General features: G+C 59.0%; 2 protein-coding genes across 2 annotated transcripts in view; one reads left to right on the top strand and one right to left on the bottom strand.

Moving 5' to 3' along the window:
- Positions 1-725: 725 nt before the first annotated feature.
- Positions 726-14,731, top strand: CAMK1G (calcium/calmodulin dependent protein kinase IG). Its single transcript, XM_038162705.1, has 14 exons — positions 726-1,098; positions 4,680-4,796; positions 6,869-6,997; positions 7,259-7,333; positions 7,901-8,039; positions 8,206-8,329; positions 8,812-8,887; positions 9,650-9,762; positions 10,582-10,660; positions 11,110-11,197; positions 11,932-12,217; positions 12,575-12,716; positions 13,144-13,260; positions 14,195-14,731. The coding sequence occupies exons 2-13, from the start codon at positions 4,705-4,707 to the stop codon at positions 13,235-13,237; spliced, it is 1,437 nt and encodes a 478-aa protein (XP_038018633.1). The 5' UTR covers positions 726-1,098; positions 4,680-4,704; the 3' UTR covers positions 13,238-13,260; positions 14,195-14,731.
- Positions 14,732-14,991: 260 nt separating this feature from the next.
- LAMB3 (laminin subunit beta 3) overlaps positions 14,992-27,187 on the bottom strand; it is a 14,059-nt gene continuing 1,863 nt past the window's right edge. The window contains exons 2-17 of the mRNA XM_038162315.1: positions 26,642-26,890; positions 26,008-26,131; positions 25,564-25,752; positions 25,329-25,484; positions 24,660-24,859; positions 23,624-23,735; positions 22,977-23,349; positions 22,294-22,454; positions 21,135-21,343; positions 20,006-20,209; positions 19,275-19,419; positions 18,233-18,440; positions 17,101-17,242; positions 16,796-16,972; positions 15,994-16,147; positions 14,992-15,601 (exon numbers count right to left, since the gene is read on the bottom strand). Of these exons, the coding sequence (XP_038018243.1) occupies positions 15,465-15,601; positions 15,994-16,147; positions 16,796-16,972; positions 17,101-17,242; positions 18,233-18,440; positions 19,275-19,419; positions 20,006-20,209; positions 21,135-21,343; positions 22,294-22,454; positions 22,977-23,349; positions 23,624-23,735; positions 24,660-24,859; positions 25,329-25,484; positions 25,564-25,752; positions 26,008-26,131; positions 26,642-26,890 (2,940 nt within the window). The 3' untranslated portion in view covers positions 14,992-15,464. The remainder of the gene's footprint in view (positions 15,602-15,993; positions 16,148-16,795; positions 16,973-17,100; positions 17,243-18,232; positions 18,441-19,274; positions 19,420-20,005; positions 20,210-21,134; positions 21,344-22,293; positions 22,455-22,976; positions 23,350-23,623; positions 23,736-24,659; positions 24,860-25,328; positions 25,485-25,563; positions 25,753-26,007; positions 26,132-26,641; positions 26,891-27,187) is intronic.

Raw genomic sequence — 27,187 nt, 5'->3', positions numbered from 1 at the left:
CCCAATAATCTCCCCTAATATACCCCTCTAAAAACCCCAATAAACCCCCAATAAGCCCCCTAACAAAGCCCCTCACAGCACTCTGGCCCTGGTGTCTCCCCCAGCAGTGGCACTGGCTCCCCCTCACACAGGCGAGGCCTTAAGTGGCTTCCAAGGTCAAATCCAAGCAAATTCCACCCAAACCTTGCACTACGGGGGAGCTGCACGTCCAGAGCCACATCCAGGATCCTGACCAAAATCCCTGGGGAGCTCCCAGAGGTGGAGCCCGAGCAGCAGAGACAGCCACAACACCCAAGAGCCTCTGCCTTGGAACCAGGCTCCTGAGGGAAAATGTACTGAGAAAAAGAGTGTGATTTTCAAGTATTGCCTCCGAGCTGATTTATTCCTGACATAAAACTAAACTCCTCAATGATATGGACTTTTCCCATGCATTATTCTAGATGGCAGTGTAAATCAACCGAGAATGCAGTCCGTAAAGTTGTTATTGCCAGCTCTAAAATCCCACACCACAGAAAAGATTCAAAGAATTATTGATATTTCCTCTATTCATATGTGCTGTGCTTGAGCAGGCACTCACAGGGAGGTTCTGAAAGCCAGAACAGAGCCACGGTGTGGGGTAAAATAGCCCCAAATGGGGGCATGGCGATTAACCTCTGCCCAGTGATCGTTCTCCAGGGCTGGTGCCTTTCAGGGACGGTGAGGAGCATCCCCTGGCCGAGCTGGAGCTGCTGCCGGGCCAGCCAGGGCAGTGCCACAGCAGCGCCAGCCCATGCCAAGGCAGCGGGGCGGTTTCCCAGCCCCGAGGAGCCGTTTGGGTGAGGAAGGCAGCCTGGATTTGCATCGCAGCCGGGGACGTGTGTCTCAGTCCCCACCTGAGCGGCGCAGGAGCGGCTGCTGCACGCCCAGCTCCAGCCCTGAGCCGGGAGGCACCCGGGCTCCCAGCCCTGCTGCATCGTCCCCGTGCCCCTGGTGACTCCCTGGTTACCATCTCAGCTCCATCTCCTCCTCCTCCTCCTCCTCCTCCTGAGCTCTAATCCCCGCAGACTCGGCGCCGAGCGCGAGCAGCCAACAGGAGTTGCTTTGTCTGTGCTGACTTGGGTAAGCAAAATATTCTTTCCTTGCGAGCCGTTTGCTGTTCCTGCTCCGGCAGGGAAGCAGGTGGGATCCCCGCTCACCTGCTTTGCTTTGAATTGCCTTTATCTTGTAGAGGGAAGCACCAGAGGACTTCTCCTCCCTGGTACCCTCCAGCACTCGTGCTGGATTCAGCGATTTCAGAGGAAGCTGTCTCTGACATTTTCCATCCAGAGTATTGCAGGGAGTCTGGGGTATTTGCAAGGAAAATGGAGATTGTGCGAGTGCTCCCCAAGTTGCCTCGGAATGGATGGTGTGGTGGGGGGGTGCAGGAGCTTTGATGTGGGTTTGTTTTTAATGGCGAGCTCGTGGCTCCAATTTATTGTTCTTTTGTCCCTGGACACGGAGGCTGCCCTGGCACTTCATTCATTCATTCACTCATTCATTGCTTTATTCATTCACATGCAGATTTGCTTTACTTTGCTGTGTTGTTTTTTTAAAAAATCAAAGCCCTTTGAATTTGTATTCCCCCTTTTTTCCTATAAACTTCTAATTCCAAAGGCAGAGCCCTGAAAGCTGCATGTCTGCTCCCCCTGCACATGGAAGTTTGTCACGAGACCATTAATCATGACTTACAATCGTGCTGCTAATGCAGAGCACCCATTCAGAAGCAGGGTCTGCCTGCGGATGGGTTTGCTGCTGTGGGATGTGGAAGCAGAAGAGAATTCCTCAGGAAAGATGTAAGCAAGGTCACAGTAACACCCCTCGCACCCTGAGCAGTGTCGTGCTGGATCAGCCAGAGCAGAAGGTTGGCTGGCTCGGGCTGTAGGAGAGCCCAGGGGTCAGACACTGATATCACACTTGTTTCTTATCTCCTGCCCAGGGTACGCAGGCAGGTGAAGCCCTGCGTGCTGCTGTGTTTGCTGTGCTGGGGAAGGGGGAAGCTCCACAAACCAAAGCTGCCTTGTGCACTCCCCTGTGTGCTCCAGAGGGTCTCACCTGCAGCAGTTAATGAGCTTTTCAAGCTCATTATGCAAGAGTGGCACACCGCTGTGCTGGCACTGCCAGGAGGAGAACGGGCACAGGGGCACCGCAGCCCCTCGTTGGGACCAGGGGTTAAAATAATGGGAATTATTTAAAGAATTATTTAAAATAATGTGAATTCCTGGTGCCCTCAGGGCTGGGGCTGGGATGTGTCCCCAGGCCCAGCTGGACGGGGTCAGGGTGGAGCTGGCAGGGAAGGAGGGCCCGGCAGGGCTGGGTGTGCAGGTGGGCACAGAGCAGGGCAGGAAATCTGCCAGCCCCAGCACCAGGGCTTGTTTGCCCAGCTTCTGCCAGGGTCCCACTCCTGAGGGAAGTTTCTCCAGCTGAGGGAGTCCATCCATGGACCCAGGGCTGGGCACTGGGAAGGGCACAGGGTGCCCGGAGCAGCTGGGGCTGCCCCTGCATCCCTGGCGGTGCCCAAGGCCAGGCTGGAGCAGCCCGGGACAGGGGAAGGTGTCCCTGCCGTGGCTGGGGTGGCACTGGAGGGGCTTTGAGGTCCCTTCCCACCCCAGCCAACCTGGGGTTTGGGGATTGTTGCACAGAGCTTGAATAAATGACAAAAGACCAAGAACAAGCACATCAAGCATTGCATTGTCACCAGCTGCTGCCAAGAGCAACAGGTGACTCAGGCAGGGCGAGGGACAGGGGCGAGCTCCCCGAGCCTCAGGGAGCTCCCATCCCCCTGAGCCCGCAGTCCTGGCTGGGCTGAGAGGCCGCCGTGTGCTGCACCCACCCCTGGGCGAACCCCTGCCCGGGTCCCAAAAGAGGAGAATCCACGGGGAAGGCTGGGATCCGACAGGAGCAGAGCGGGTGAGTGTCCCTCACTGAGCGCTGCTGGCACCACAGCGTGCTTTGGGGACCTTAAAGACCATTCCCTTGCACCCCCTGCCGTGGGCAGCTTTCCCCCTCAGGAGCTCACACATTCATCATTTTGCTCCCAGACCAGATCAGCCGCTCCCCTTCCCGGCAGAGAGGAGAGGGCAGGCAGCTGCTGATGGCACAGGAGAAGCGAGGAAGCAGAAATCAGCTCCACGGGCAGGGAGTGAGGGCTGCTCCTGCAGCCTGTCCCCAGCCCCGCTGGCACACACCAGGGCACGGCAGGAGCAGCTCTGAGACAGCAACGATTCACAGAGAGCGAGCAAAACATGACCCTACCTTCCCTTGGCAGCAAAACTCCCTTTAAAACAGGGAACTTGTTGAGTTCACAAGGAATTAAACATCAAAACACTCCAGGAATGGAGCTGAAGAGAGCCAGGATTGGGCAAATGGAACCCCTGGGCTCGGATGGGCCAATTCTCAGAAGGGAGTGCCCGTCACCCCCTGTCCCCCAGGGCTGGGGACAGCCACCTCTGCCCAGTGCAGGAGGGTCTCTGTGCCCTGTTCCCTCTGTCCCATGAGCTGCTCCCAACCAGGACGTGCTTCAGCTCAGGAGCCCAAAATGCCACTTGTCCCCAGGGCCAGGCTGACCTACTTGGGGTTTTTATTCTCTTTTTTCTCCTCGTCTCCTCTGCTTGGCAGCAGCCAGGGAGAGCAGTGGAGAGCTGCTCTCAGTGTGCCCTGTCCCTCAGCAGCGCCCTGCCAGGTCTGATGTTTATTCAGAGTGGATCAAACTCACCTGCCATCAGCAGCTGGATGTCTCTGCCAGCAAATTCTTTTCCTGTGATAGTCCAGATCTGTAGATTTGGGATGGGCAGATGACTGCAAAGAAAACATTATTTAGGGACTTAAAAGTATTGGCAGAAAGTTTTCTACTGGTTGATCAGCATTTTTATGAAGGGCTTTTGACTTTCCCTGATTTCAAACAGCAGGACAAGGCTGGGCTCCAGAAGGAGCTGTGTTTCTGTGAGTTACACAGGCATCAGAAGCCAACAGGTAAATAAAGGTCAAGTTCATGAGGCCTTTGGTGATTTTATGGACTGAAGGCTTCAACTGTTTACAACTGAGTCAATTTTGGTTTCAATAATGTTAAATTAACCTTTAAAAATTGTGTCAAGGAGCCAAAAACCCTGCGAAGGTGCTAATTAAGGAGATAAAGTAGGTTCAGGAGGAATCCAATACCTAAGCAGTCTCTCATGAAAAAAGACCTTTCAGCTTTTTCTCTGCTTTAATACTTCTGCCTTTTCCAGAGGGATAGAAAACATCCAGGAGAGCTTTTGCTTTGTCTTTTGAAAGCTCAGCTGTGTCCCACGGCCCTTGGCTCCCCCCTGCCCTGGCCAGGGGATGCTCCCCACTCCCAGGAATGCTCCCCCCTCCCAGGGATGCTCCCCACTCCCAGGGATGCTCCCCACTCCGGGGGATGCTCCCTGCTCCCAGGGATGCTCCCTGCTGCCCAGGGTCACTTTTGTATCCGTTTTTCCCTTGTCTCCAGGTTCCTGTCTCAGGTTCCAGTGTCCCTCCAGTCCCCAGACCTGATCTCCTGACGACTTCTAAGGGGTTTGGGGAGCATTTCACAGCCCCCCGGCTTTGGCCAGCTCTGATTGCAGCTGTGACTGGGGAGTCCTGGGCTCCCTGCAAACCCAGACCGTGCCAGTGACCTCTCCCCCTCCTCCTCCTCCTCCTCACAGCGTTCCTGCTTCCACTCTGGAGGAGATGGGGCGCAAGGAGGAGGATGCCAGCGGCTCCTGGAAGAAGCAGACCAGCAACATCCGCAAAACCTTCATCTTCATGGAGGCCCTGGGCTCGTGAGTACCAGCGCTGGCCCCAGGGCAGGAGCAGCCCCAGCCCCAGCTCCCCCGGCCCTCCTGGCCCTGGCCAGTGTCCCCAGACCCTCCTGGCCCTGGCCAGTGTCCCCTGACCCTCCTGGCCCTGGCCAGTGTCCCCAGACCCTCCTGGCCCTGGCCAGTGTCCCCAGACCCTCCTGGCCCTGACCAGTGTCCCCAGACCCTCCTGGCCCTGGCCAGTGTCCCCTGACACTCCTGGCCCTGGCCAGTGTCCCCATGCCCTCCTGGCCCTGGCCAGTGTCCCCTGACCCTCCTGGCCCTGGCCAGTGTCCCCAGACCCTCCTGGCCCTGGCCAGTGTCCCCAGACCCTCCTGGCCCTGGCCAGTGTCCCCAGACCCTCCTGGCCCTGGCCACTGTCCTGGGGTCCAGCTGCTCTGGGACAGGCCAGGAGCAGGTGAGGAGTGCCCAGGATGCTGCTGCTGCTGCTCCCGCTGCTGGCTCTCCCTCCCCAAACAGCACCAGACCCCCCAGCCCCGGGCACAGCTCCAGGTGCTCCCTGCCTCCCTCCAGGTGCCCCCTGCCTCCCTCCAGGTGCCCCCTGCCCCCTCCAGGTGCCCCCTGCCTCCCTCCAGCCCCTCTGAGCCCAGGGAGCCTCTCTTGCAGGGCAGGTTCTTGCCCCACTCCTGCTGCTGCAAGGTCAGGGGCTGGCACAGCGGAGCATGACAAAAACAAGCTGTATATTTAGCTCAGGAACCCTGACTCAGTTGGGGAATGAAACAAAAACAAGGATGTTGGAGTTGTACAATCCTCCCCTGTGCGTTAACAGCTTCATTTGCCTATTCATGGGGATGAGACAACAAAACATTTCCAAGGTTGTGGGGGAGGAATTGAATTACCTCCACCAGCAAGTTCTGTCATGGACAAATTTTCTGTGACTTCCGAGCCCACGAGAAAGCTCCCAAAGAAGCAGCTACTCCAAATTCTGTGCCTTGTCAGCCTCAGAGATTAATTGAATTATCCAGCAGTTTTCACTAAAGGAATGAGGTTAGGAAAAGCTTTGTTCTCTCCTAGCCCACTTGTTGATTCATCATTTTTAATAAGGAGCATAATTATTATAAACTGTTTGGGACAGAGATGTAGAACAGATGCCCCAGCAGCTGATTTGTAGGTTGTTCATTTCCTACTATTGCTTTAATAGGAAAATTTAGCATTAGAAATTGGGATTTTTCCCACGTGCATCACTTCAGCTCTCTGAAGAATTGAAATGAAGATCTGGGACTTAAAACCACCTCAAAGTTGTTTTCACTTTCCCCCAGGCTCCACAGCACTGCCCTTCCTTGCCTGCCCTCAGCTCCCTGCAGGGCTTTGCAGACTCACAGCAAGTCCCATTTAAGGCCCCCAATTAAGGAGCTGCATCATTAAGGTTTGATGAGGATTAGCGAGGACTGGCCCAGTGTCACTGTCACTGCCCCAGCCTCGTGCTCAGCTCCCAGGACAAAGCTGGATTGGGGGTTTTAGGCAGGTTATAAATACCTGCTGCTGGGGGGAGCAGACTCTCACTGTCACTTTGTCCCCCGGGGGACACAGGGACAGCAGCCTCTGCGGGCAGGAGACCAAGCAGGGGCTGAATTTGAGGATTAGCTGGGGTTCTGCTGCTCTTTGGGATTAGCTGGGGTTCTGCTGCTGTTTGCCATTAGCTGGGGTTCTGCTGTTTGGCTTTAACTGGGGTTCTGCTGTTGTTTGCCATTAGCTGGGGTTCTCCTGCTCTTTGGGATTAGCTGGGGTTCTGCTGTTTGCCATTAGCTGGGGTTCTGCTGCTTGGCATTTCAGACGTGCAGAATGCTGGGTGGCACGACCCCAGCTGCAGCTCCCTCCTGGGCTGTGCAGAATGAACATTTTCTCTACAGAAGAACTGTGGGGTTTTATTCACATTGCAGAGCCTTGCCTTGAACACCCCGAGTGTGGGGCTGCTCCAGGGCGGTTCCAGCTTTAGGATCAGCACCCACGTTGTTTTGTGTGCTGTTTCCCCTCTCTGCCAGCCCCTCCCTCCCCAGGAGCACCCACTGAAATGCAGCTTCTCCCCCTCTCTGCAGAGGAGCCTTCTCAGAAGTTTTCCTGGTGAAGCAGAAAAGCACTGGCAAGCTCTTTGCCCTGAAATGCATCAAGAAGTCTCCCCTCAACAGGGACAGCAGCCTGGAGAACGAAATAGCGGTGCTGAAGAAGTGAGTGTGACAGTCCCGGGAGCATTGCTGATGTGCTGGGGACTTTAAATAAAGGGTCTGGCCCCCACTGATGGGGCCTGGTGCTCCAGAAGGAGCTGGATGGGCATCAGTGATCCTCTGCCACGCAGGCATCAGGAGGGACAGCAGCCCCAGAACCCCCGGTGAACTCTCCCTGGGGATTGAAGCAAGATGACTGCCAGAAGGGTTTTCCCCCTCCTGCCCTAGCCAGGATTTGTTTCTGACCCACATTTCCCTTTGCAGGATAAAGCACGAAAACATTGTGACTTTGGAAGATATTTATGAGAGCACAACCCACTTCTACCTGGTCATGCAGCTGTGAGTAGCAGCAGAGCATTTCCTTGGGGGCTCAGGAGGGAGCAGGGCAGGAGCAGGGTGATGTGTGGGATTTCAGCAGCAACCTGGACACTCCTTGCGGCCCCTTGGCCCATCCCCATTCCAACAGCAACTTTCTGAACCACCATTTGGATCTATTTATGCAAATTAATTCCTCACAGTTTAGCAGGGCAGAGGCAGAAGCATTTCTAATTAAAGCTGTGCCACACAGGGTTTCTAGAAATGGAATGGGCGCCGTGTCAGCAGCAGGGAACAGCTCCGAGCACCCGGCTGCTGCTGTTCACTGCAGCTTTGGCAAAGAGCAAAACCCTCCAGCCGCTCGTGGAGGGGAGCCTGAGGCAGGGCTGGGCACCTGGGTCCCAGCCCCAGCAGGACTTGCCTCACAAGCTCCCCCAAAGTGCCCAGGTTTACCAGCAATGCCCTCTGGCAGCCTGGCATCGCACCCCGGAGCACCCATCAGCCTCCCAGAAGCAGCAGGAGCTCGGCTAAGCTCACACAAAAGCTTTGTTCACCTTTATTCCAGCCCTTCCTAAGCTGCCCTCTCCACAGGGTGTCTGGGGGAGAGCTGTTTGACAGGATCTTGGAGCGGGGTGTGTACACGGAGAAGGACGCCAGCCTGGTGATCCACCAGGTGCTGACAGCTGTCAAATACCTGCACGAGAACGGCATCGTGCACCGGGACCTCAAGGTGAGCCCTGCCTGGCCCCACCTCACCTGGCCCACCCACCCCTCCTGCTCCCCTGTGCCAATTCCTGTCACAAATGTGTCCCCAGCCCGAGAACCTGCTGTACCTCACCTGCTCTGCCCACCCCTCCTGCTCCCCGTGCCAATTCCTGTCACAAATGTGTCCCCAGCCCGAGAACCTGCTGTACCTCACCCCCGAGGAGAACTCCAAAATCATGATCACGGATTTCGGCCTGTCGAAAATGGAGCAGAATGGGATCATGTCCACGGCCTGTGGCACTCCAGGATACGTGGGTGAGCCAGGGGGCAGGAGGGGGCCTGTGCTGGTGGGGTTCCTGGAAGAAAGGCTTGTGCACATCCAGGACGTGCCAGGAAGAGGGAAAGAAATACATCAATATGCTGGTAACAACGCGGGGCTCGCAGATGCACTGCACAGACCCTGTAAATGAGTATAGGGACTGAAAAATCTCAATATTTTAAAAATGCTAAGAAAAGGGTCATTTTAAGGGCAATATGTTTATTGAAAAAAATTATAAAAATTCTTTTAATGCAATGGGATTTTGTTTAATTCCCTCCAGACTGCAGTGGCTGGATGCAGCTCTGTGGTTAGACCTCAGCATGCAGGCAGAGATTGTCTGTGGTTCTTTCTATGTAATGGCATAAAAAAAGATCCAAAAACCAATTCAGCTGGGAAATGGGGCTGTTCCTGGCTGCAACTCCTGCTCCCCCAGTGCCGGATAGTTCATTCTTGCTCAGAGCTGCCCTTTGGTTTGCAGCCCCCGAGGTGCTGGCCCAGAAGCCCTACAGCAAAGCCGTGGACTGCTGGTCCATCGGGGTGATCACCTACATCCTGTGAGTACGGGCAGGCGGCAGCGTCCCGCTCCTGTCCTGCTTTTCCCGGAGTCTGGAAACTGCCCGGGCTCTGCGGAGCGGGGCGAGGCCAGACCTCCCCTTCTGCTGGGGAGCCCAGCACCGAATTCCTCCCGAACCCAGAAATTAAAGGGATGTGGGGAATGGAGCACAGGAGAGGAGATGAAAGGAATCCCATTTGCTCGTCTCTGCATCATCCTCTGCTTTGTTTTTCTCCAGTTCCCTACAAATACCATTCCATCTTCCCGGGGACTTTTTGTTTCGTTCCCTCCCACACTCTCAGCTCGGTACCAGCTGTGGCTTTGTCCTCTCACTGCTGCAGGGGAGTTTTTAACTCTTTGGTGCAGCTTTGCTGATCCCCTGAGCAGAGAGGGGCAGCGGAGGGGGCAGAGCAGCTCCTTGTCACCACTGCCACTCCTGCCTCGCGTGGCCGTGGAGGAGCCTGTGCCCCTCTGAGCTGGGTGTGGAGGAGCCTGTGCCCATCTGGGCTGGGTGTGGAGGAGCCTGTGCCCATCTGGGCTGGGTGTGGAGGAGCCTGTGCCCATCTGAGCTGGGTGTGGAGGAGCCTGTGCCCATCTGAGCTGGGTGTGGAGGAGCCTGTGCCCATCTGGGCTGGGTGTGGAGGAGCCTGTGCCCATCTGGGCTGGGTGTGGAGGAGCCTGTGCCCTTCTGGGCTGGGTGTGGAGGAGCCTGTGCCCATCTGGGCTGGCACTGAAGGGCCCCTGTGTCTCTGCTCTGCCCCAGGCTCTGTGGGTACCCTCCTTTCTACGAGGAAACCGAATCCAAACTCTTTGAGAAGATTAAGGAAGGCTACTACGAGTTCGAGTCTCCGTTTTGGGACGATATCTCCGAGTCAGGTAGTGAAGGGATGGCACTGGATCAGCTTTGAGGCTCCTTCCAACCCAAACCATTCTGGGATTCTGTAAGAAGGGGAACTCTGCTGGTTTTCCCCCATTTTTTTCCTCTGTCCTCTCAGCCACCACTTCAGCAGCCCGAGCTGCTGGTGCAGCTCACTGCAGGCAGCATCCTCACGGCTTATTTCAACATCAATCTTTTATACAAACAAACAAACCTAGCAGGGGGTGTGCTGGGGTTTAATAACAAACATCGCAATCCTCCCTGCAAGAAAAACAAAGGGAAAAAAGAGGGGAGAGATGTAAGAGCTCTTCAGGGCAACTTCTAAATCTGCTCAGTTTTCGCTTCATGGTTTTTAGAGATATTTTTTAGGTGAATAATTCAGCTCCACAAGAGTGAAGTTTGGTACATCCAGAGTTGATATTTTTTCATCTGGAGCCTGTCACTGTAAGAATCTTCCTTTACTGGAGTAATCACAGAATTATTAAGGCTGCAAAAGATCTCCAAGATCAAGTCCAGCCTTCGACTGAATCCCACCACGCCACATCACCAAGTGCCATCTCTCATTTTTGGAGCACCTCCAGGGATGGTGACTCCGCCACTGCCCTGGCCAGCCCCTTCCCGTGCCTGATCACTCTTTCAGCGAGGGAATATTTCCCAAAATCCCACCTGAGCCTCCCCTGGCGCAGCGACACAAACCCCTTCTCCCCGGGGCTGACCTCTGTGCTGTCCATGCAGCAGCATTCCCCGGGCTGTGTGGGGATCAGCTCTGGAGGAAGGAGACAATAACCCCTCTCTGCTTTTGCCCCTTTCCCAAGCAGCCAAGGACTTCATCCGGCATTTACTGGAGAAGAACCCGAGCGCGAGGTTCACCTGCGAGGAGGCCCTGCGGCACCCCTGGTGAGGCTCGCGGTGGCCCCGGGGTCCTGCGGCGCCCAGGTGTCACTCAGCGCGCTGGCTGGGCTCGTGGGAGCAGGGAGCAGGAGTGTCCCCAGAACAGGAGTGTCCCCCACCCCGTCATTAATGTCATTAACATCATTAACGTCACGAGCGTCGCCGCCTCCCCCGCGCCGGGCTGGCTCCTTCTTGTGTGCAAAGAAAGCAAGCCATGAATAATTAAAGATGCAATTTGTGCATATTTGCCTCCACAAACAGAGGCAGAGGAGAAATCCCACCCCGAGCTTTCCCAGGCTTTGAAGTGTGTGTTTGTGTTACGTTTTGTTGCTGTTTTTCCTTTGGGTTTAATTATTGCTGATTGAACGTACAAAGCAGTTCAGCGCTTCCAGAATGTGGAATGCCTTACAAATGCCATCTGCCTACGAGCCCATTTTCTTCCCTTCCATCTGCAGGATTAATGGAAATACAGCCCTTCACCGTGACATCTACCCATCTGTCAGCGCTCAGATCCAGAAAAACTTTGCAAAGAGCAAATGGAGGGTAAGTGGCTGCTGCCGGGAGCCCACGGCTGTTCCACCACAAACACCAGTTGCTGTCAGGCAGCCCTGAGCAGGGCTTCGGCTGGGAGGGGGAGCACCCAGACCACGGGATCCTCCAAAGCTGGAATTGCCCGCAGGGTGTTTGCAGGGTGTTTGCAGCAATATTCCCCAAGTGAGATTCACCACAAACATGGAGCTGCTGGGGCCTCCCCGGGAGAGCAGAGGGCAGAGGGTCATTTCCAGCTGCAGGGTCTCCCCGGGAGAGCAGAGGCAGGGGGTCATTTCCAGCTGCAGGGTCTCCCCAGGAGTGCAGAGGCAGGGGGTCATTTCCAGCTGCAGGGTCTCCCCAGGAGGGCAGGGAGTCATTTCCAGCTGCAGGGTCTCCCCGGGAGAGCAGAGGCAGGGAGTCATTTCCAGCTGCAGGGTCTCCCCAGGAGAGCAGAGGGTCATTTCCAGCTGCAGGGTCTCCCCAGGAGGGCAGGGAGTCATTTCCAGCTGCAGGGTCTCCCCGGGAGAGCAGAGGCAGGGGGTCATTTCCAGCTGTTCCCTGTTTTCCTCGGCTGGAAGCAGCTGTGAGCCCCACTGGCAACTCGCACCCGATGGAAAGGTGGTGTTTGTGGCAGGAATGTGCCCGTTCCAAACAGCCAGTGCTGACAGTGCTGGTGTCACCCGAGGTGGGGGACTGTGTGTCCTGGCACCACCAGTGCTCACTGGGGCTTTTGTCTCCCTCCCCAGCAAGCCTTCAACGCCGCGGCCGTCGTGCACCACATGAAGAAGCTGCACATGAGCGGCCACGGGGCAGCCGAGGGCTCTGTCCCTGCCCCAGAGACCCCCGAGCCCCCCAGGCCCAGCAGCCCCACGGGGACCCCCCCGCCAGCAGCGCCAAGCGACGACAAGGACACGGCTCAGGGCCCCTCTCAGGGGCACCCAAACCCACCCAAACCCCCTCAGCCCCAGCAGGAGATGGGAACGGGGGAGGAAAATCTGCCAAGCCCCCCAGAGGAGGGACCCCTGCCCAGGGACAGCAGCCTGGCCCTGCCAGACACCCCCAGCCCCCCAGAGGAGGGACCCCTGCCCGGGGACAGCAGCCTGGCCCTGATGGACACCCCCAGCCCCCCAGAGGAGGGACCCCTGCCCAGGGAGAGCAGCCTGGCCCTGATGGACACCCCCAGCTCCCCAGAGGAGGGACCCCTGCCCGGGGACAGCAGCCTGGCCCTGATAGACACCCCCAGCCCCCCAGAGGAGGGACCCCTGCCCAGGGAGAGCAGCCTGGCCCTGATGGACACCCCCAGCTCCCCAGAGGAGGGACCCCTGCCCGGGGACAGCAGCCTGGCCCTGATGGACACCCCCAGCCCCCCAGAGGAGGGACCCCTGCCCAGGGACAGCCTGGCCCTGCCGGACAGCCACAGCCCCCCGGGCAGGAGCTCCTGTGGCTGCAGCCCCTCCTGCGTGGGCCATGAGAAGACAAAGGCGTCCTCCTGCTCCGAGGCAGTGCTGCTGAAGAAGGCTTCCAAACCCCAGTAGGTATCCAGGCCCTTGCCATTAACCTCCAGCAGATGCAATGGGAATGGGCATCCCTGGAAGGAGAGGCCTGGCAGGGGAGTCATGGCCAGGTGGAGGGGAAGGGGAGGCACGAGGCAGTGCTCTGTTTGGCTGGAAGCTGCGCCCAGCCCAGGCTCTGCTGGCTGTCCCAGCACGGGTGAGCAGGGTGCCAGGCTGGGTGGCACAGCTCCCGTGGACTGGAGCACGCCGGATTCCCACAGGAGTTGCCAGTGGCTGAAGCTGCTGGTGCTGAGAGAGCAGACCCTGCCTTGGCTGCAGGCACTGCACCCAGCCCTGCTCTGGCAGCTGATGTTCTGTACATCGACACCACAATTCCCCCACAGAATGATCCTAAATAATTGCAATTTCTCTTCTTTCTGTTCCCTTTCACCCGCTCCCAAGCAGTCATTTCAAGACAGAGGTTCTTGTTCCAGTGAAAACCAGTAAACACTCGTCTCACTGTGGCACTGGGCAAACTGGAGTTTGTTTGATCATGTGATGGACGCAGCCACGTGGTCCGAGGTGAGTGCCCTGCAACCCAATCTTCAGCTGCTCTTAATTAATCCAATTAGGGCAGGCAAAAGGGAAAGGCACAAATAGCACAGTGAGTGTACATGAAATAAACAAACCCAGGTTTTTGCAGGAGAAAAAGCCTTTCACCAAGCACCTCTCCAGCCATGACTCAGCCCTCAGCTTCCAGCAGGGCCAGGGCCCTGACTCAGAATCCAGCTTTTACATCTGAACGAGGTTGCCCGGGAACGTGAGACAGGGAGCCAGGCTTGGGTTTGTCGTGCCAAACTCTACACTGATTTCAGGCTATTCGTGGGAAAACCACCGATGCCAAGCTGTCCCTCAGCTGGGATCAGGCTGCTCAGCCAGGGCCGTGAGCAGGGGGCTGACAGGAGCTGCAGCTCCAGGGCTCAGCACAGGCAGCTCCTCTCTGTCCCAGGTTTGGCCCAGGCTTGAATGTCTTTGTGAGCAGAGCCAGAGAGGCTCCTTTTGTAAAGCAGAGTAAAATAATGCAAGCTGGATCCTGTTTGCCCTCATCCTGGCTCAGCCCTGCTGTCGTTTGCACCGCTCCGTGTGTGAGCAGTGAGGAGCTCTGTGTCAGATCCTGCTCTGAGGAATGTCCCCACGGCGAGCTCCTGCCGGCACAGCTCTCCTCAAAAGCCACATCAAGAGAGCTCCCTCCTCTCGTGTGCCGTGCCAGTCCCTGCTGATGAGGTTGTTTGATCAGGGCTGAGGAGCACAAGGATTAACAGCAGAGAAACAGAGTTAGAGCCACTGCAGCCTCCAAAGAGGCCGTTCCAGCAATCGGTGCTGTGACAGCCCTTTGTAAGAGCCACAAAGGGATCGAGCTGTCCCTGCCCCACCGTGGCTCATTAGCAGCACGGTCTGCAGGGAGCAGGGCAGGGAAACAAAGCCCAGTCCTCACCTGGAATTCTCTCTCTTGCAGAACCAGAAGGGCTCTTTTACTCTTTTCTGCGCTTCAGAGCCAGGCTCCGAGCAGAAAGGAGGCTCTGCCCTGCCAGCAGCTCTGGAGAGCAGTGACCAGCTGGGGCCAGGGGCACAGCAGTGCCAGGAGCCATCCCTGCCGTCAGCTCGGGGCGTTTCTGGACCATTCCAGCCGGGAGGAGGCGAGGCAAGGTCTGAGGCTCCTGCTCCCACAGCCAGTGTACATTCTCATAGGGCACCATCAGTGCTTGTTTTCTGCACCCTTTAGCTGTCAATGCACCAACGCCCTGCACAACACCAGCCCCACAAACCAAAGCCATGCAGAGCTTCCCTCCCGAGGCGGCTCCCTTGTTTTTACAGCCCTCACCCTCTCCTTGGGCTTGGTTAGTCCAGGCTTTGGCACTCTGGAGTTCAGCTGCCCAGCCCTCAGTGCAGCTGCAACAGGAGAGAGAACCTGCTAGAAACCTCCCCGTGTGTGACAATGGCACAGCAAGGTCTGAGCTCCCCTTCCAAGGCTGCAATTGCACAATGAACACTTGCTTAATAAAGCTGAGATTTGTTTTGTAAAGCGCCTCTTGGTTATTCACAGAAATCTGACATGGAAATGGTCTGTTAAGTCCCTCCTAAAGCTTTCCCTGTGCATCCCAGACCTGCTCCCACTGGTGTTTTTCTGGCAAAATGTTCTGTGGAAAATAAGCAGATTGTGGCAGAAAATCAAACAAGACATCTGACTTCACCTTCGATTATGAGCCCGTGTTTCTCTAATTTGCATAAACAGAGGTATGCTGTACAGAGGGAGATAAAACTCTCCACTTCTCTGATCTGCTCATTTGAAGGAAGATCTCACAGGGAAGTACTGAAGCCATGGCACGTTTGAGGAATTAACTGCAGCACAGATAAAAAGCTTCACAAGACCCCACAGGAGGGCTTTAATTTGAACAGTGAAATTCAGCTTAAAGAGCTCGAATTGGCTAAAAGAAGAAAAACATAATTTCCTGGTTTATAAAGCCCTCTGGAAATAACCTGGGGATGTGTTTATTTGCCACGGGAGCCTGATGTCTCTCCCCCTTTTTCCTCCAACCACCGGGCAGCTTTGGCCAGACCAACCCCCTCCATGGGGTTGCTCCTTCGGTTCAGTGCAGCTATTTTCCAGAGGTATGGAAAATTAACTTGCTAAAAATAGGGAATTGGGCACAGGAGAGCTCCAGCTGGAAGTGGGATGAAGGCAGCAGTCGGTGTGCGCAGGGCAGGCAGCGATGGCACGGGGCTGCTCAGGAGCAGCTCTCGTAGTAGGCGACTTTCCTCTTGATGCTGTCCCGGATCCTGCCCACCTGCTCCTCCAGCCCCGACAGCCGCGACATCCTGGACACCAGAGCCTTGTTGCCTTCCTGAATTTCTGACTCCAGAGCTGAGGAGAGAGGGCAGGGAAGGGAAGGGTTACGTGGTGGGGTTGAGCTGAGCCTCCACCTCCTGCACAGCTCTGACAGGGCAAGAAAACCAACATCCTGCACTCCCTCTGCTCCCCACCCTCGAAACAACCCCCAAACACCACTCCTATTAGTTCTGAATGCCAAAAAATGGAAATGAGTGTGCGGAGGAAAATGGGAGCACAGTGGCACTGCAGGCAGGGCTTCCCTTCGTGGTGGCACCCTTGAAAACTCTCGATTTCCTGGCACAGCAGCCCAGCTCCAGCCCAGATCCCACCCCCCGACTGCCCAAAGTGCACGGTCTCCCTCATTCCACCCCACAGTCCAAGATCTTCCCCAGGGCACGGCGACACTGAGTTTGTGAGAGCCTTACTTTCCATCCTGAGCATGATGCCCATGGTCTCCTGGAAGAGCGCCTGTGCCTCCTGGCCGATGCTCTGCACCCTCCTGCCCCGCTCGCCCAGCGCCGGGCCCTGCCCCACCCGGCTCTGCAGCTCCGAGTACAGCTCCTTCACCTGGGCAAGAGCCTGGGGAAAGGCAAACACACGCTGCAGGGAGCACGCAGCAGGCTGGCACAGGGGCATTTCCAGTGCTGGATCCTGTTTGGATGTCAAATGGACGCTGCACCAGAGCTTTGTCTGTTACCAAGTGTGTGCCAGTTTGTGATGCACTCACAGACCGACAGACAGCTCCACGACAGACAGCTCCCCGAGCTGCTCTGCCTCAGGCAGGACTGACCAGGAATGAGCTCCCAGCAAAGGCTCTTAGGGTTGGGAATGGCTCTGGAGAGGTTCAGCAGCGGGACAATGCTGTGGTGTGACAGCTCAGCTGCCAGGACTGCACAGGAAGGTGCCCTGGCATCACCCAGGGCACAGCTGGCTGTGCTGGGCTGGCAGCGGGCACACCCCGAGCTGGTACCTGCTGAGCCCTGCTGTGAGCCGAGCCCTGCTCTGAGCCAGTACGTGCTGGGCCTGGCTGTGAGCCAAGCCCTGCTCTGAGCCGGTACCTGCTGGGCCCTGCTGTGAGCTGGTACCTGCTGGGCCCTGCTCTGAGCTGAGCCCTGCTCTGAGCCAGTACCTGCTGGGCCCTGCTGTGAGCCCGTACCTGCTGGGCCCTGCTCTGAGCCAGTACCTGCTGGGCCCTGCTGTGAGCCGAGCCCTGCTGTGAGCCGGTACCTGCTGGGCCCTGCTGGCCTGCTGTTGTGCTGTCCCCGCCGTGTCCCGCGTGTCCCCGGCCCGCAGGCGGTTCTGCTCCGCGCTGTGCTGCAGCTGCGACAGCCGCCCGGCCAGCCCGGCCAGCCCGGCCCCCACGGCCGCCACGTTCTTCTCAGCTGGCCCGAGGACAGCCTCGATCTGCGGGCAGAGGGCGACCCGTGAGGAGGGGAGTCACATCCAAAGCCCTCCCTGTGCCAGCTCTGCTGGCCCAAGGACGCAGATGGGGCGCTCGGGATCGTTTCTGGGAGGCCGCCGGTGCTCCTCACCTCCTCCACGCGCTCCCGGATGAAGCGCAGCGAGGAGCCCGAGCCCCTGAGGGCCCCCTGGGCCTCCAGCAGCAGCGTGTTGGCTCGCTGCAGGTTCCCCAGCACCTCCTCCACGCTGCCCTCCACGGCGTTCGCCCGGTTCCTGGGGAGAGGTGGGAAGCAGCCAGCAGTGAGTGTGGATAAGGGCAAAGACTGGGAGCTGAGGTCACAGAGCTAAAATCGGGGAGCTTGGGAAGCAGGAGGGGATTGCTGCTGGGAAAGTCACAGCGTCCCACCCCCAAAACCCACACATCTGGACTCCAGCAGGTTTCCTTGTGAGAGGAACATCAGTTCCACTCCACAGCCTCAAGCAGAGGAGACAAACTAAGCAGGGGGGATAAACACCTCCCTTGAAACTGGTCAGAAACGCTTATTTCATGGAGCACGACAAGGTGTCAAAGGGAAAGCAATAACCGTGGAAGCAGCTCCAATGAACAGTGTTCTGCTCACAGTGGGACTGCTTGGGCCGGGTGACAGAGCCCTGGAGAAAGCCAGGCTCCCCTGTCTCATCACTTCCAGCAGGTTAAGCAGGTGTCAGACACTGCCAAGCAGTTTACAGATTTACCCTGCTGACCTTCTCGCTGGGGTATTGCTGCAAGTCAACTTGTGACAAAGCAGATGCTCCAAATTGGCAAGGACACCCTGTAATTACTTTTTAAGGGGCTGTGGAATAATCGTCCCAACTTTCACCCAGAAAACAAATAGCCCATTAACTCTCCCCATGCTCTCTTGTGCAATTAGGATGTAGGTCACCAAGATCAGCCAATACCGGGGCAACGCTGTCATCTCCCAGCACAGGCACTCGAGATAAGAGAAGCCTCCACTGCTTCCCATAAAGCCCTTCCTGTCCTGGTATCTATAACAGGATCTATTCTGGGGAGATTTATTCGCACTGGGGCCCCCGGGAGGCGTCTGGAGATTGCAGACTCATTCTTTTAGGCACTGGATGGACACAGAAGATCCCGGCCTAAAACTTCAGATTGTGCAAGTCAGGACAGCTCCGGCAGAGCAAGATTTGAGCCCGGCTGAGAACCACCAGTTCCAGACCAGCCATGGGACCCTCAGCTGGCAATGGCCTTGAACCCCCACCCACCTGGCCTGCTCTGCCTCCTGCTGCAGCCTCTTGGCCCTGGCGATGTCCTCGGCCGTCTGGGCGAGGATGTCCTCGGGGCACTGCAGCTGCGTGGCCAGCTTTTGGATCTCAGTCATTCTCCTCTGGACTGCAGCGGCGTCCGTGGGGAGACGCAGGGAGAGAACTGACTCACTGATTTCCTGGATGGAGGCAGGATCCGTGTCCTTGTCTGCAGAGCCAGCAGACAGGCAGCGTCAGGGAAGGTGGGAGTGCAAGCGAGGAGGAGGGTAGACACCCATGCACGTCTCACACACATCTCCTCCTTCCAGACAGCTGCCAGGATCCCTTCTGAGCCCATCTCCTTGAATTCCACGCACTTCTCATTCACACCAGCAAAACTTTCAGGAAACAGCTGAAAGGATACCTTGAATTTGGCAACACTAACACCATGGCTGAGCCCAGAGCAGTCAGGCAGCCCTCACTGAGCAGATGAGGGTGTCTTTCAAGACAAGCCTTTTTTCATTTCACAAATAAAAGTTAATAAATCAGAAGCAGGCAGAGCCCAGGGGACATTAGCCCCGCGATTAGCTCAGAAATATCTTCGCTCATCATTAACACCAGGCAGCACCAAATGACCCGATTTTCTTATCCAGCTAATGCTCAGGAGGCTCATTATGTTATTACAATCTGTCTGTGAACAATAAGTCATCCCATCAGTTTGTAGGACGACAAGGAATCCTCATCTGATTAACAGCCTGCTCCAGAGAAGGGTCATCTCTCTGTCTGTCTGCGTCAGTGAGCGCGGCCACAAAACCTCTGTGCAGCAGGTCACTGCTGGCTGCAAATCCCCATCCCTGGAGCATCCAGGGGGCACCTGGACGTGGCACTCAGTGCTCTGGGCCGGTGACAAGGCGGGGATCGGGCACAGCTGGGACTGTGACCTTGCAGGTGTGTTCCAAGTGCAGCGATCACTCCGCAGAGCAGCTGTGCCACGCAGGAGGCAGGCTGCAGCCCAGCCGTGCCCAGCCCTGCAGCCCAGCCGTGCCCAGCCCTGCCCCGGTACCTGCCAGGAAGGTGCGCAGACGCTGCAGGAGCTGCCGGGCGCGCCGCACGTCGCCCTGGAGCTGCGTCCTGCTCAGCCCCAGCTGCTCCGCCAGCCGCCGCGCGCTGCTCTGGATCTGAGTCGCCGACAGCTCTGCCGTCTGAATCTGCACACAGAAATCACCTGCTGCGGCCTCTGCTCCGTCCAGAGCCCATCCACAGCCCTGCCTCAGCTCTGGCCTGGGCCAGGCACGACGCTGTTCCCTGCTCTCACCGTGCCACAGCTTCAAAGGGCTGTACGTGTCAAAGACTGAGGGTTGGGTCTGCAAAGGAAGCTCTCAAAGGGAGGCACCACCATTCAGCTTTTAAAAACCCCTTTGAAATGCATTTTGAATCACTTTGAAACCTCACTTTCTCTTTGCAAGGCACAGAATGAAGCTGCAAGAGCCCTAACACATGAACTCTCTCTCATTGTACTGAATGCATCAAAATCCAAGAGTTTTCCACTTTCCCAGCCCTTCTGCTGCACTGATCCCAACCCAGGAGGGAGAGGGGCTTCCTTGTGCTGTGTCCAGTGCCTTCAGCTGGGGAGGCAGGACCCACACGCAGCAGGGAGCCTCCCACTCCAAAATTCCTGCATTTCTGAAGCTGCCCAAGCGGTTCAGCCTCGAGCACAGTTTGAGGTGGGTATTCCTCGCTCGGTGCTGTGGTAAGCAGAGGTCTGGGCAGGGCACGGGCAGCGCCCACACTCACCAGCTGTGCCGTGTCCCGCAGCCGGGCGCTCAGGCTGCTGAACTCCTTGGCCGCTCGCCCGGCCGCAGCCAGGGCCCCGCTGGCCAGCGGGAAGAGGCCGTGGCAGGGCCGGCCAGCCCCACAGACAGAGCTGTTGTCCCGAGGGCACAGCGGCCCCTGGCAGCGGGCAGGGGTGCACGGCTCCACTCGGGCCCCTCCGCACACCTGGGCAGGGAGAGAAGAGCTGGGGTTGGGCAGCGCCCGGCTGGACGCACCTCCGTGCCCGCAGGGTGGCAAACACAGCCCGCGGGGATGGCACACCCTGCCGAGGGTGCTGGGACCTGTGAGCCCGTGCTGCAGGAGCTGTGTGGGCACAGGAGGGAGCCCAGCAGGCTGGCACTGACACAGGTGGCACAGCCCAAAGCGCTGGAGATGTGCCAGTCAGAGAAGGGCTGGATGCCCCCACCTGAGCCAGCGACACCTGGTCAGCGTGGCATCACCAGCCCGAGCTGCAGCAGAAACGGGAGCAAAGCAGGAGCCAAGCCCCCGTGGCTCAGGGTGAGTAACAGCACATCTGTGAGCAGCAAACCTCTCTGCTGAACCACCCCTCTGCCCTGTTCTCTCTGGGGAGAGCTGCCCGGGCAGCCCCTGGGAGCAGCAGCAGTTCCAGCTCTGACACCGGGCTGAGCTGTCCCCAGGCTCCCAGGGCAGCAGGGCACGTGCCCAGCCAGCCTGGCTGGTGGCTCAGAATGTGCCGCTGCCCCCAGCAGCAGAGAGGGGAGGCTGGTGGTCTCCACAGCAACCGACACCGAAATGGGTCTCCATGGCAATAACAAAGCAGAGCAGGAGAAATAAGAGAAACCTCATCCAGAAATTAAGGGGGTCTTGGAGATGCAAGAAGTGACAGCAGAGAGTCCCTGCAGGGAAAAGGACAGGCTGGCGGGGGGTGGAGGGCAGAGCTGTGGGATCTGATCCCCGGGCAGGGGATGCTCAGCCGGTTCTCCAGCCCAGTCTGCCTGGACAGAGCTTTGTCCTGCCGCGCCTGAGGAGAGGAGCAGGGCTGCAGGATGGGACTCCTGAGCTCTGCAGGGCCCCCTTGAGAACCAGACACACCCGTGGGCACGCTAAAAACCCGCTTTGCGTTCTTCACCTGGTTGATGACAGGGGTGAGGTCGGGGCCCGAGGCCAGCTCGCCCTTCAGGGCCAGCAGCTTGGCCGTGTCCCCAGCCAGGCCCCCCTGCAGCCCCGCGGCGCTGCGGCGGCTCTCCCTGGCCTGGGCCAGCAGCGCCGGGGCTCCCGCGGCCAGGCTGCTGGCGCTGCTGGAGCTGCGGTAGGCAGAGCGGATGGTCTGGAAGGCTCCTGCGGGAATCAAGGCGACAAAAGGCACGGATGACTCACAAACGCAGCACAGCCCCTCGGGGAGGCACTGCCTCTGCCCTGTGCCGGATTCCTGCACAGGAGAGGGTGCAGGATTAGTCACCAAGGCATCACCAACTACTCTTTTTAGTTCCAAACTCCTTCCAGCCATTCCCTCAGGGGGCTCGAGGTCTCCTGAAGGACTGAACTCAGGGCTGGAGTCTAAACTGAGCTCAGGGCTGAAACTAAACTGAAGCCAGGCAAGGCACACACGCTGATCCTGGCCTTTGGCAGGGCAGGGCAGATTTCAGAGCCTCTTCCCAGCTCCTGAGCAGCCCCATCATTCCCCTCCAGCACAGGCTGGAAGGAGGGTGGCCAGGACACGGAACTCTGAGCGGGTCCTGGTGCCACTGGGCACGGCTGGCACGTCCCCAAACTGTGTGCTGTGGCAGGGAGGGGACAGCAGCGAGGCACTGGGAGAGAAGGAGCAGGACTGATGGCAGCAAGCACCAGCATCGTCACAGGGCTTAATTAGCTCCTCTCCTCCCCAGCGCCTGACAGCCGCCTGGCTCTCTTCCCCACCCTCCATCCCTTCCATCTGTGCTCAGCCTCCCTTCTCTGCTGCCTCATGGATTCAGTGGCACTCTCCCAGCAGGGCTGTCCCCTTCCCACCCCTGCCTGGCAGCAGAGATTGTGCTGGGGGGGAACAGGAGCGCAGAATGAGCTGCCAGCCCCCAAACGCAGAGCAAATCCCCCAGCAGTGTGAAAGCCCCGGTCACGGGCCAGGCTGGGGGGAGCACCCCTCACTGGAGAGGAGAGGTGTTTGCTGCTCTGAGGCTGACAGCAGGTTAAAATCCCCCTCTCCCCCACCAGCCAGGGAAAAACCCCAGGCAGTCACACTGAGGTCAATTAATGACTGCAGATGAAGAGATGTTGCAGCTGCAGAGCTGTACCTGACAGGTCCGTGCTGAGGCTGCTTTCAAACTGGGTCTTCTTGCTCTGGTACTGGGAGTTGGTGACAAACAAGCTGCTGTTGAGGGCTTCCAGCTCCCTCGACAGAGAGGCAGTGTCATCCAGGAAGTGAAGGTCGGGATTTATGCCTCGGACCTGCTCCCTGGGAGAGAACAAGAACAAAGTGGGAATTGGGTAGAGAGCAAAGACAGAGAGCAGGGCTGAGAGGGCCACCTGTGCTGGGGCACTGCCAGCACCTGGCAAAGGGGCACTTCTGAGCCCAGAGACAGCCGAGGACACGCCAGGGCCTTGCAGGTTTGCAGAGAGAGGAGCTGGCCTGCAGCCCCTGCACAGGAGGGCTGTGCCCACGCAGGGACCAGGAATGCTGGATGTGCCCTGGGAGTGCCACCACGCAGCCCTGAATGCCACCACGCAGCCCTGAGTGCCACCACGCAGCCCTGAGCGCCACCATGCAGGCTGCCCACACTCCTCCTGCCTCGGGGACATTGTTCACGGGACAGGCCCACATGGCAGTGCTGCTCTGACGCTTCCCTGCTCCCCTCGTGAGCAGAGCCAGGCAGGGCAGGGACACAAACCAAGCAGAACTGAGCAGGCAGCTCGCAGAGAAACCCCAGCGGCTCCTCATGGATCAGGGATGCCCCCACGGGCAGCACCCGTCCCTCACCTGATGGCAGCGAGCGCGCTGCCCGCCTGGGCCAGGCCCTGCAGCGTGCCAGCGGGGTGGCCGAGGATGCCCAGCGCCTGCTGCAGGTTGCCCAGCGCCCGCGAGAGCCGGGGGCCCAGCTGGGAGCCCCCCGTGCCCGCGGGCAGCCGCGCTGTGGCGTTGGCCAGGCCGGCCCGGCGCTGGCGCAGGAGCTCGATGTCCCTGTCGTAGGCGCGGAAGCAGGGGTGGCACGGCTGGCAGCCCGGCTGGGAGCTGCAGTGGCCCCGCTGGCACTGGTCACAGCGCGGCCCGGTGACCCCGGCGCGGCACAGGCACCGGCCCGTGGCCGGCTCACAGCCCGCCTCCTCCGTGCCCTGGAAGTCACAGTCACACTCTGGGACAGGGGAGGAGGAGGGAGAGAGGAGGTGGTGGTGAGTAACTTTGTATCTGCATAAAATCAGCCCCTTAATTAGGGTTAATGACTCCCGACCCAAGCTGACAGCCATCCCCTCCTGCTGGCGCAGGCAGAGGAACGGGCAGAGCCCCCAGGCCCCGGAGCTGGCACAGCCCCTGACCCTCCAGGGCCAGCCCAGGACTCGCCCAAGGCCGCTGGGAGGGCACTGGTGGATAAATCTGTGATCTCGGGGAGCAGCGAGCCAAAGCAGTACCTGTGCACCCTCCCCGTGCATCCCTGTAGTGCCGGGGCGGGCACTGCTGCTGCCCCACGGCCGAGCACGTCTGTCCTGTGAAGCCGTCCCTGCACGGGCACTGTCCTGTGAACTGAGAGGGCAGCACGTCAGGGACGCCTGGCACAGCTCTCCCCCAGCTGCTCTTGGCCACCAAAACCACCCACGGACCATTTCCTCCTCTCAGTCTGTGCCCGGGCCACGCCGAGGTGCCCGTGCCAGGCTGCAGCTCGGGCACAGGGTGCAAACAGGCTCCAAACAGCCCCAGCACCAGCAGGAGGGTGCTCAGCCTTGTTTCAAAAACAAAGCAATCGCCCACGAGCAGCTGCTTTGCCATCTCAGGTCTCCTCCCCACGCTGAGCTCATTTGGAACCTATCTTAGGCTCTTAGAATTTGTCATGGTTTGGGGTTCTTTACATTTAACTTTAATTTTCCCAGTTGCCTCTTAAGCCTGAAGTGGCACACATGCTTTTCACTGACAAATGAGCATAATTAACTTCCCTCGCCTGGATGAAGATGTCTTATTAGGACTTCCTTGATAAATATCAGGCTTGTTAAAGTGACTTAATCTTGCCTCAATAATTACCACTTTCTTTCATTTTCCTGAATAGTCCGTCGTGGTGTTTTCCAAGAATTAGGAGAAGGAAAATAGGAGTGGGATGCAGTGGGGAACACAAAAAGCACTTTTTGTGAAGGCTCCTGTGGATGGGACAGGACAAAGGAGCCACCCAGCAGGTGGGTTTGATGCTCTGACAGTGCCCGGTGAGGGGACACGGAGCCATGGCAGTGTCACCCCGGTCTGGGCAGCTCAACCCCCGAGAGCCCCTCCCAGCAGCAACTGGAAAGGAGAGAGCAGAGCAAGCACAGGGAATGGAATGGAAAGAAAAGGGAAAGGAAGAGGAAGAGGAAGAGGAAGAGGAAGAGGAAGAGGAAGAGGAAGAGGAAGAGGAAGAGGAAGAGGAAGAGGAAGAGGAAGAGGAAGAGGAAGAGGAAGAGGAAGAGAGCCCCCTGAGGGTACCTGGTTGCACTGGGGGCTGCGGGAGCCGCGGGGGTGGCAGGCGCAGGGCTGGCAGCCCTGCCCGCTGCCCAGGCCCCAGTGCCCGGCCGCGCACTGCCCGCAGTCGCTGCCCACCACGTTGGGCAGGCAGAAGCAGCTGCCGGTGTCGCCGTCGCAGGGCACGGTGTCCTGCCGCGTCCCCAGGGCATTGCAGGTGCACCCTGCAACACGGAGGGGCCGGGTGAGGAGCAGCCTCTGGAGGAGCCCGCAGCCACCGTGGGGGGCTCTCCTCTCTCCCTCCCTTCCAACCCCAGCTCGGGAGATCTGCAGCTGGCTCTGACAGCACCCCCAAAGGCTCCGACAGCACCCCCCAAACGCTGCCGCGGGGATTGGAGCCCAAGGGCCTCAGCATCCCCAGCAGTGCCCCAACCCACAGCTGCCCTGGGCTGTATGGCATCCCCCCCTGAGCCCTGGGGGCACTGAGGACACAGCTGCACCCCCCAAACCCCACCTGCCCGGTGCTTTTTGCTGAACTTACACCTGAAACCACCCCCAGACTGAAGCAGGAGCTTTTATAAACCTTTACAAAACGGGCCCTTGGCTTGAAAACCCCAAACCACAGCTGGGCAGGGCCCTGCCCCCTTTCGGAGGGGGCACCCCGGGGGCAGGGGGTGTCCCAGGGGTACTCACTGCGGCACCCAGCGGGGTTGGCACCGGCCAGCTGGGCAAAGCCCGGCTTGCAGAGGTGGCAGCGGTCGCCCTGCACGTTGTCCTTGCAGACACAGCGCCCCGTCCCCGGGTCACAGACAGAGCCGGGCACCGTGCCATCCGGGTCACACTCACAGGCTGCAGAGGGGCAGGAAACGTCCCGGCTGAGGGGGCAGGTCCTGGGGAAGGGTCTGGGGGGCTTTGGGGGGGCACTCACGCAGACAGGCCTCGGGGTGGCTCAGCTCCCGCCGCGGGTTGCGGAAGAAGCTGGCTTTGCAGCGCTCACAGCTGTTGCCCTCGGTGTTGTGCTGGCAGCTGTCACACACCCCGCCGCTGGCCCCGCCGCTGGCCTGGTACAGCTCGGGGTCAAAGTGGCACGAGGACGAGTGACCATTGCAGTCGCATCCTAAAAAACCCCAGCACACGGCTCCGTCGGAGCTGGCACTCTGCAAACCCCCCCGGCAGCAGCAGCGGTGGCACTAGAGGGTGCCCAAGGCTCCTGTGTGACACAGTGACACCCGTGACAGCCCCACAGAGCCACCAGGGCGCTGCTGTGGCCATGAGAGGCAAAGCTGCTGAGACACCGTGTCACCAGCAGCCCCACAGAGCCCCAGGAAGGGGGCCCGGGCAGGATTTGGGGCGGGGGGAGCGCCGGCCGTACGCTGGCACGCGTGGGGGTCGCTGTCCTCGGCGGGGGCCCAGGGCCGGGCGTTGAACAGGGCAGCGCAGCGCTCGCAGTGCGGCCCGGCCGTGTTGTGCTGGCACACGCAGCGCCCGGGGACCTGCTGCACAGACAAGGTGTCACCCGCCCTGCTCAGCACAGAGCCTCGCCAGTTCGTGCCCAGCAAAGAGCCTCCCACTGCCCATCCCTGGTCACTGTGGCCAAGGTGTCCCAAGGAGCACCCCAGGCAGGCAGTGCAGCCATCCCAGTGCTGCCCAGGCCCCTGCCAGAGCCATCCCAGCAGTGCCCAGGCCCCTGGCAGAGCCATCCCACGGTGCCCATGCCCCTGGCAGAGCCATCCCACAGTGCCCATTCCCCTGCCAGAGCCATCCCAGCAGTGCCCAGGCCCCTGCCAGAGCCATCCCAGCAGTGCCCAGGCCCCTGCCAGCCCACGGCAGAGCCATCCCAGCAGTGCCCAGGTGCCTGGCACCCATGGCAGAGCCATCCCATGGTGCCCATGCCCCTGGCAGAGCCATCCCACGGTGCCCATGCCCCTGGCAGAGCCATCCCACGGTGCCCATGCCCCTGGCAGAGCCATCCCACGGTGCCCATGCCCCCGGCAGCCCGAGCTCACCGTGCCGTGCTGCTCCCCCGCGGGGCCGCAGCGCTCGGCGTGGCCGTGGCAGAAGCAGCTGCCCAGCACCTGCAGCTCCGTCACGGCGTAGAAGGTGCTGGGCGAGTGGTAGCCCTGGCGCGGGATGTGGGGCAGCTCCGTGAAGTTGATGCGCAGGTTGGTGAAGGGCCCCAGCCCTGTTGGGGACAGGGGACGGGCGTGAGGGGCAGCAGGTGCCCGGCAGAAGCTCCTTGCAATCGGTGGGGAGGGCTTGGAGCAAGGGGAGGAGGAGGTGGCACAAAGAGCAGCAGCTGAGCCATCAGCAAAGACCAAATGCTGCTCCTGGACAGCCCAGAGGTGCAGCTCAGGGTCCCCCAGAGTTACCCAGCTCAGCACTTCCCAACACTGCAGGGAGAGCCACGAGGAGCCTCACTGCCCTCTCCCTTCTCAGCTCTGGAGGAGGCCCAGCACTTACTCCCGACAGCCTGGCTGTAAGAGGAGCTGATTGTAGACCCCAGGTCTTGGACGCTGAATTTCACCTTGGAGGGGAAAAAGCAGATTAAAGAG

This window comes from Motacilla alba, chromosome 26 (assembly GCF_015832195.1).
Source record: "Motacilla alba alba isolate MOTALB_02 chromosome 26, Motacilla_alba_V1.0_pri, whole genome shotgun sequence".
Classification (NCBI taxonomy): Eukaryota; Metazoa; Chordata; class Aves; order Passeriformes; family Motacillidae; genus Motacilla; species Motacilla alba.
The sequence above is the reverse complement of the archived record's forward strand: the minus strand, read 5'-3'. Positions and strand labels throughout refer to the sequence as shown.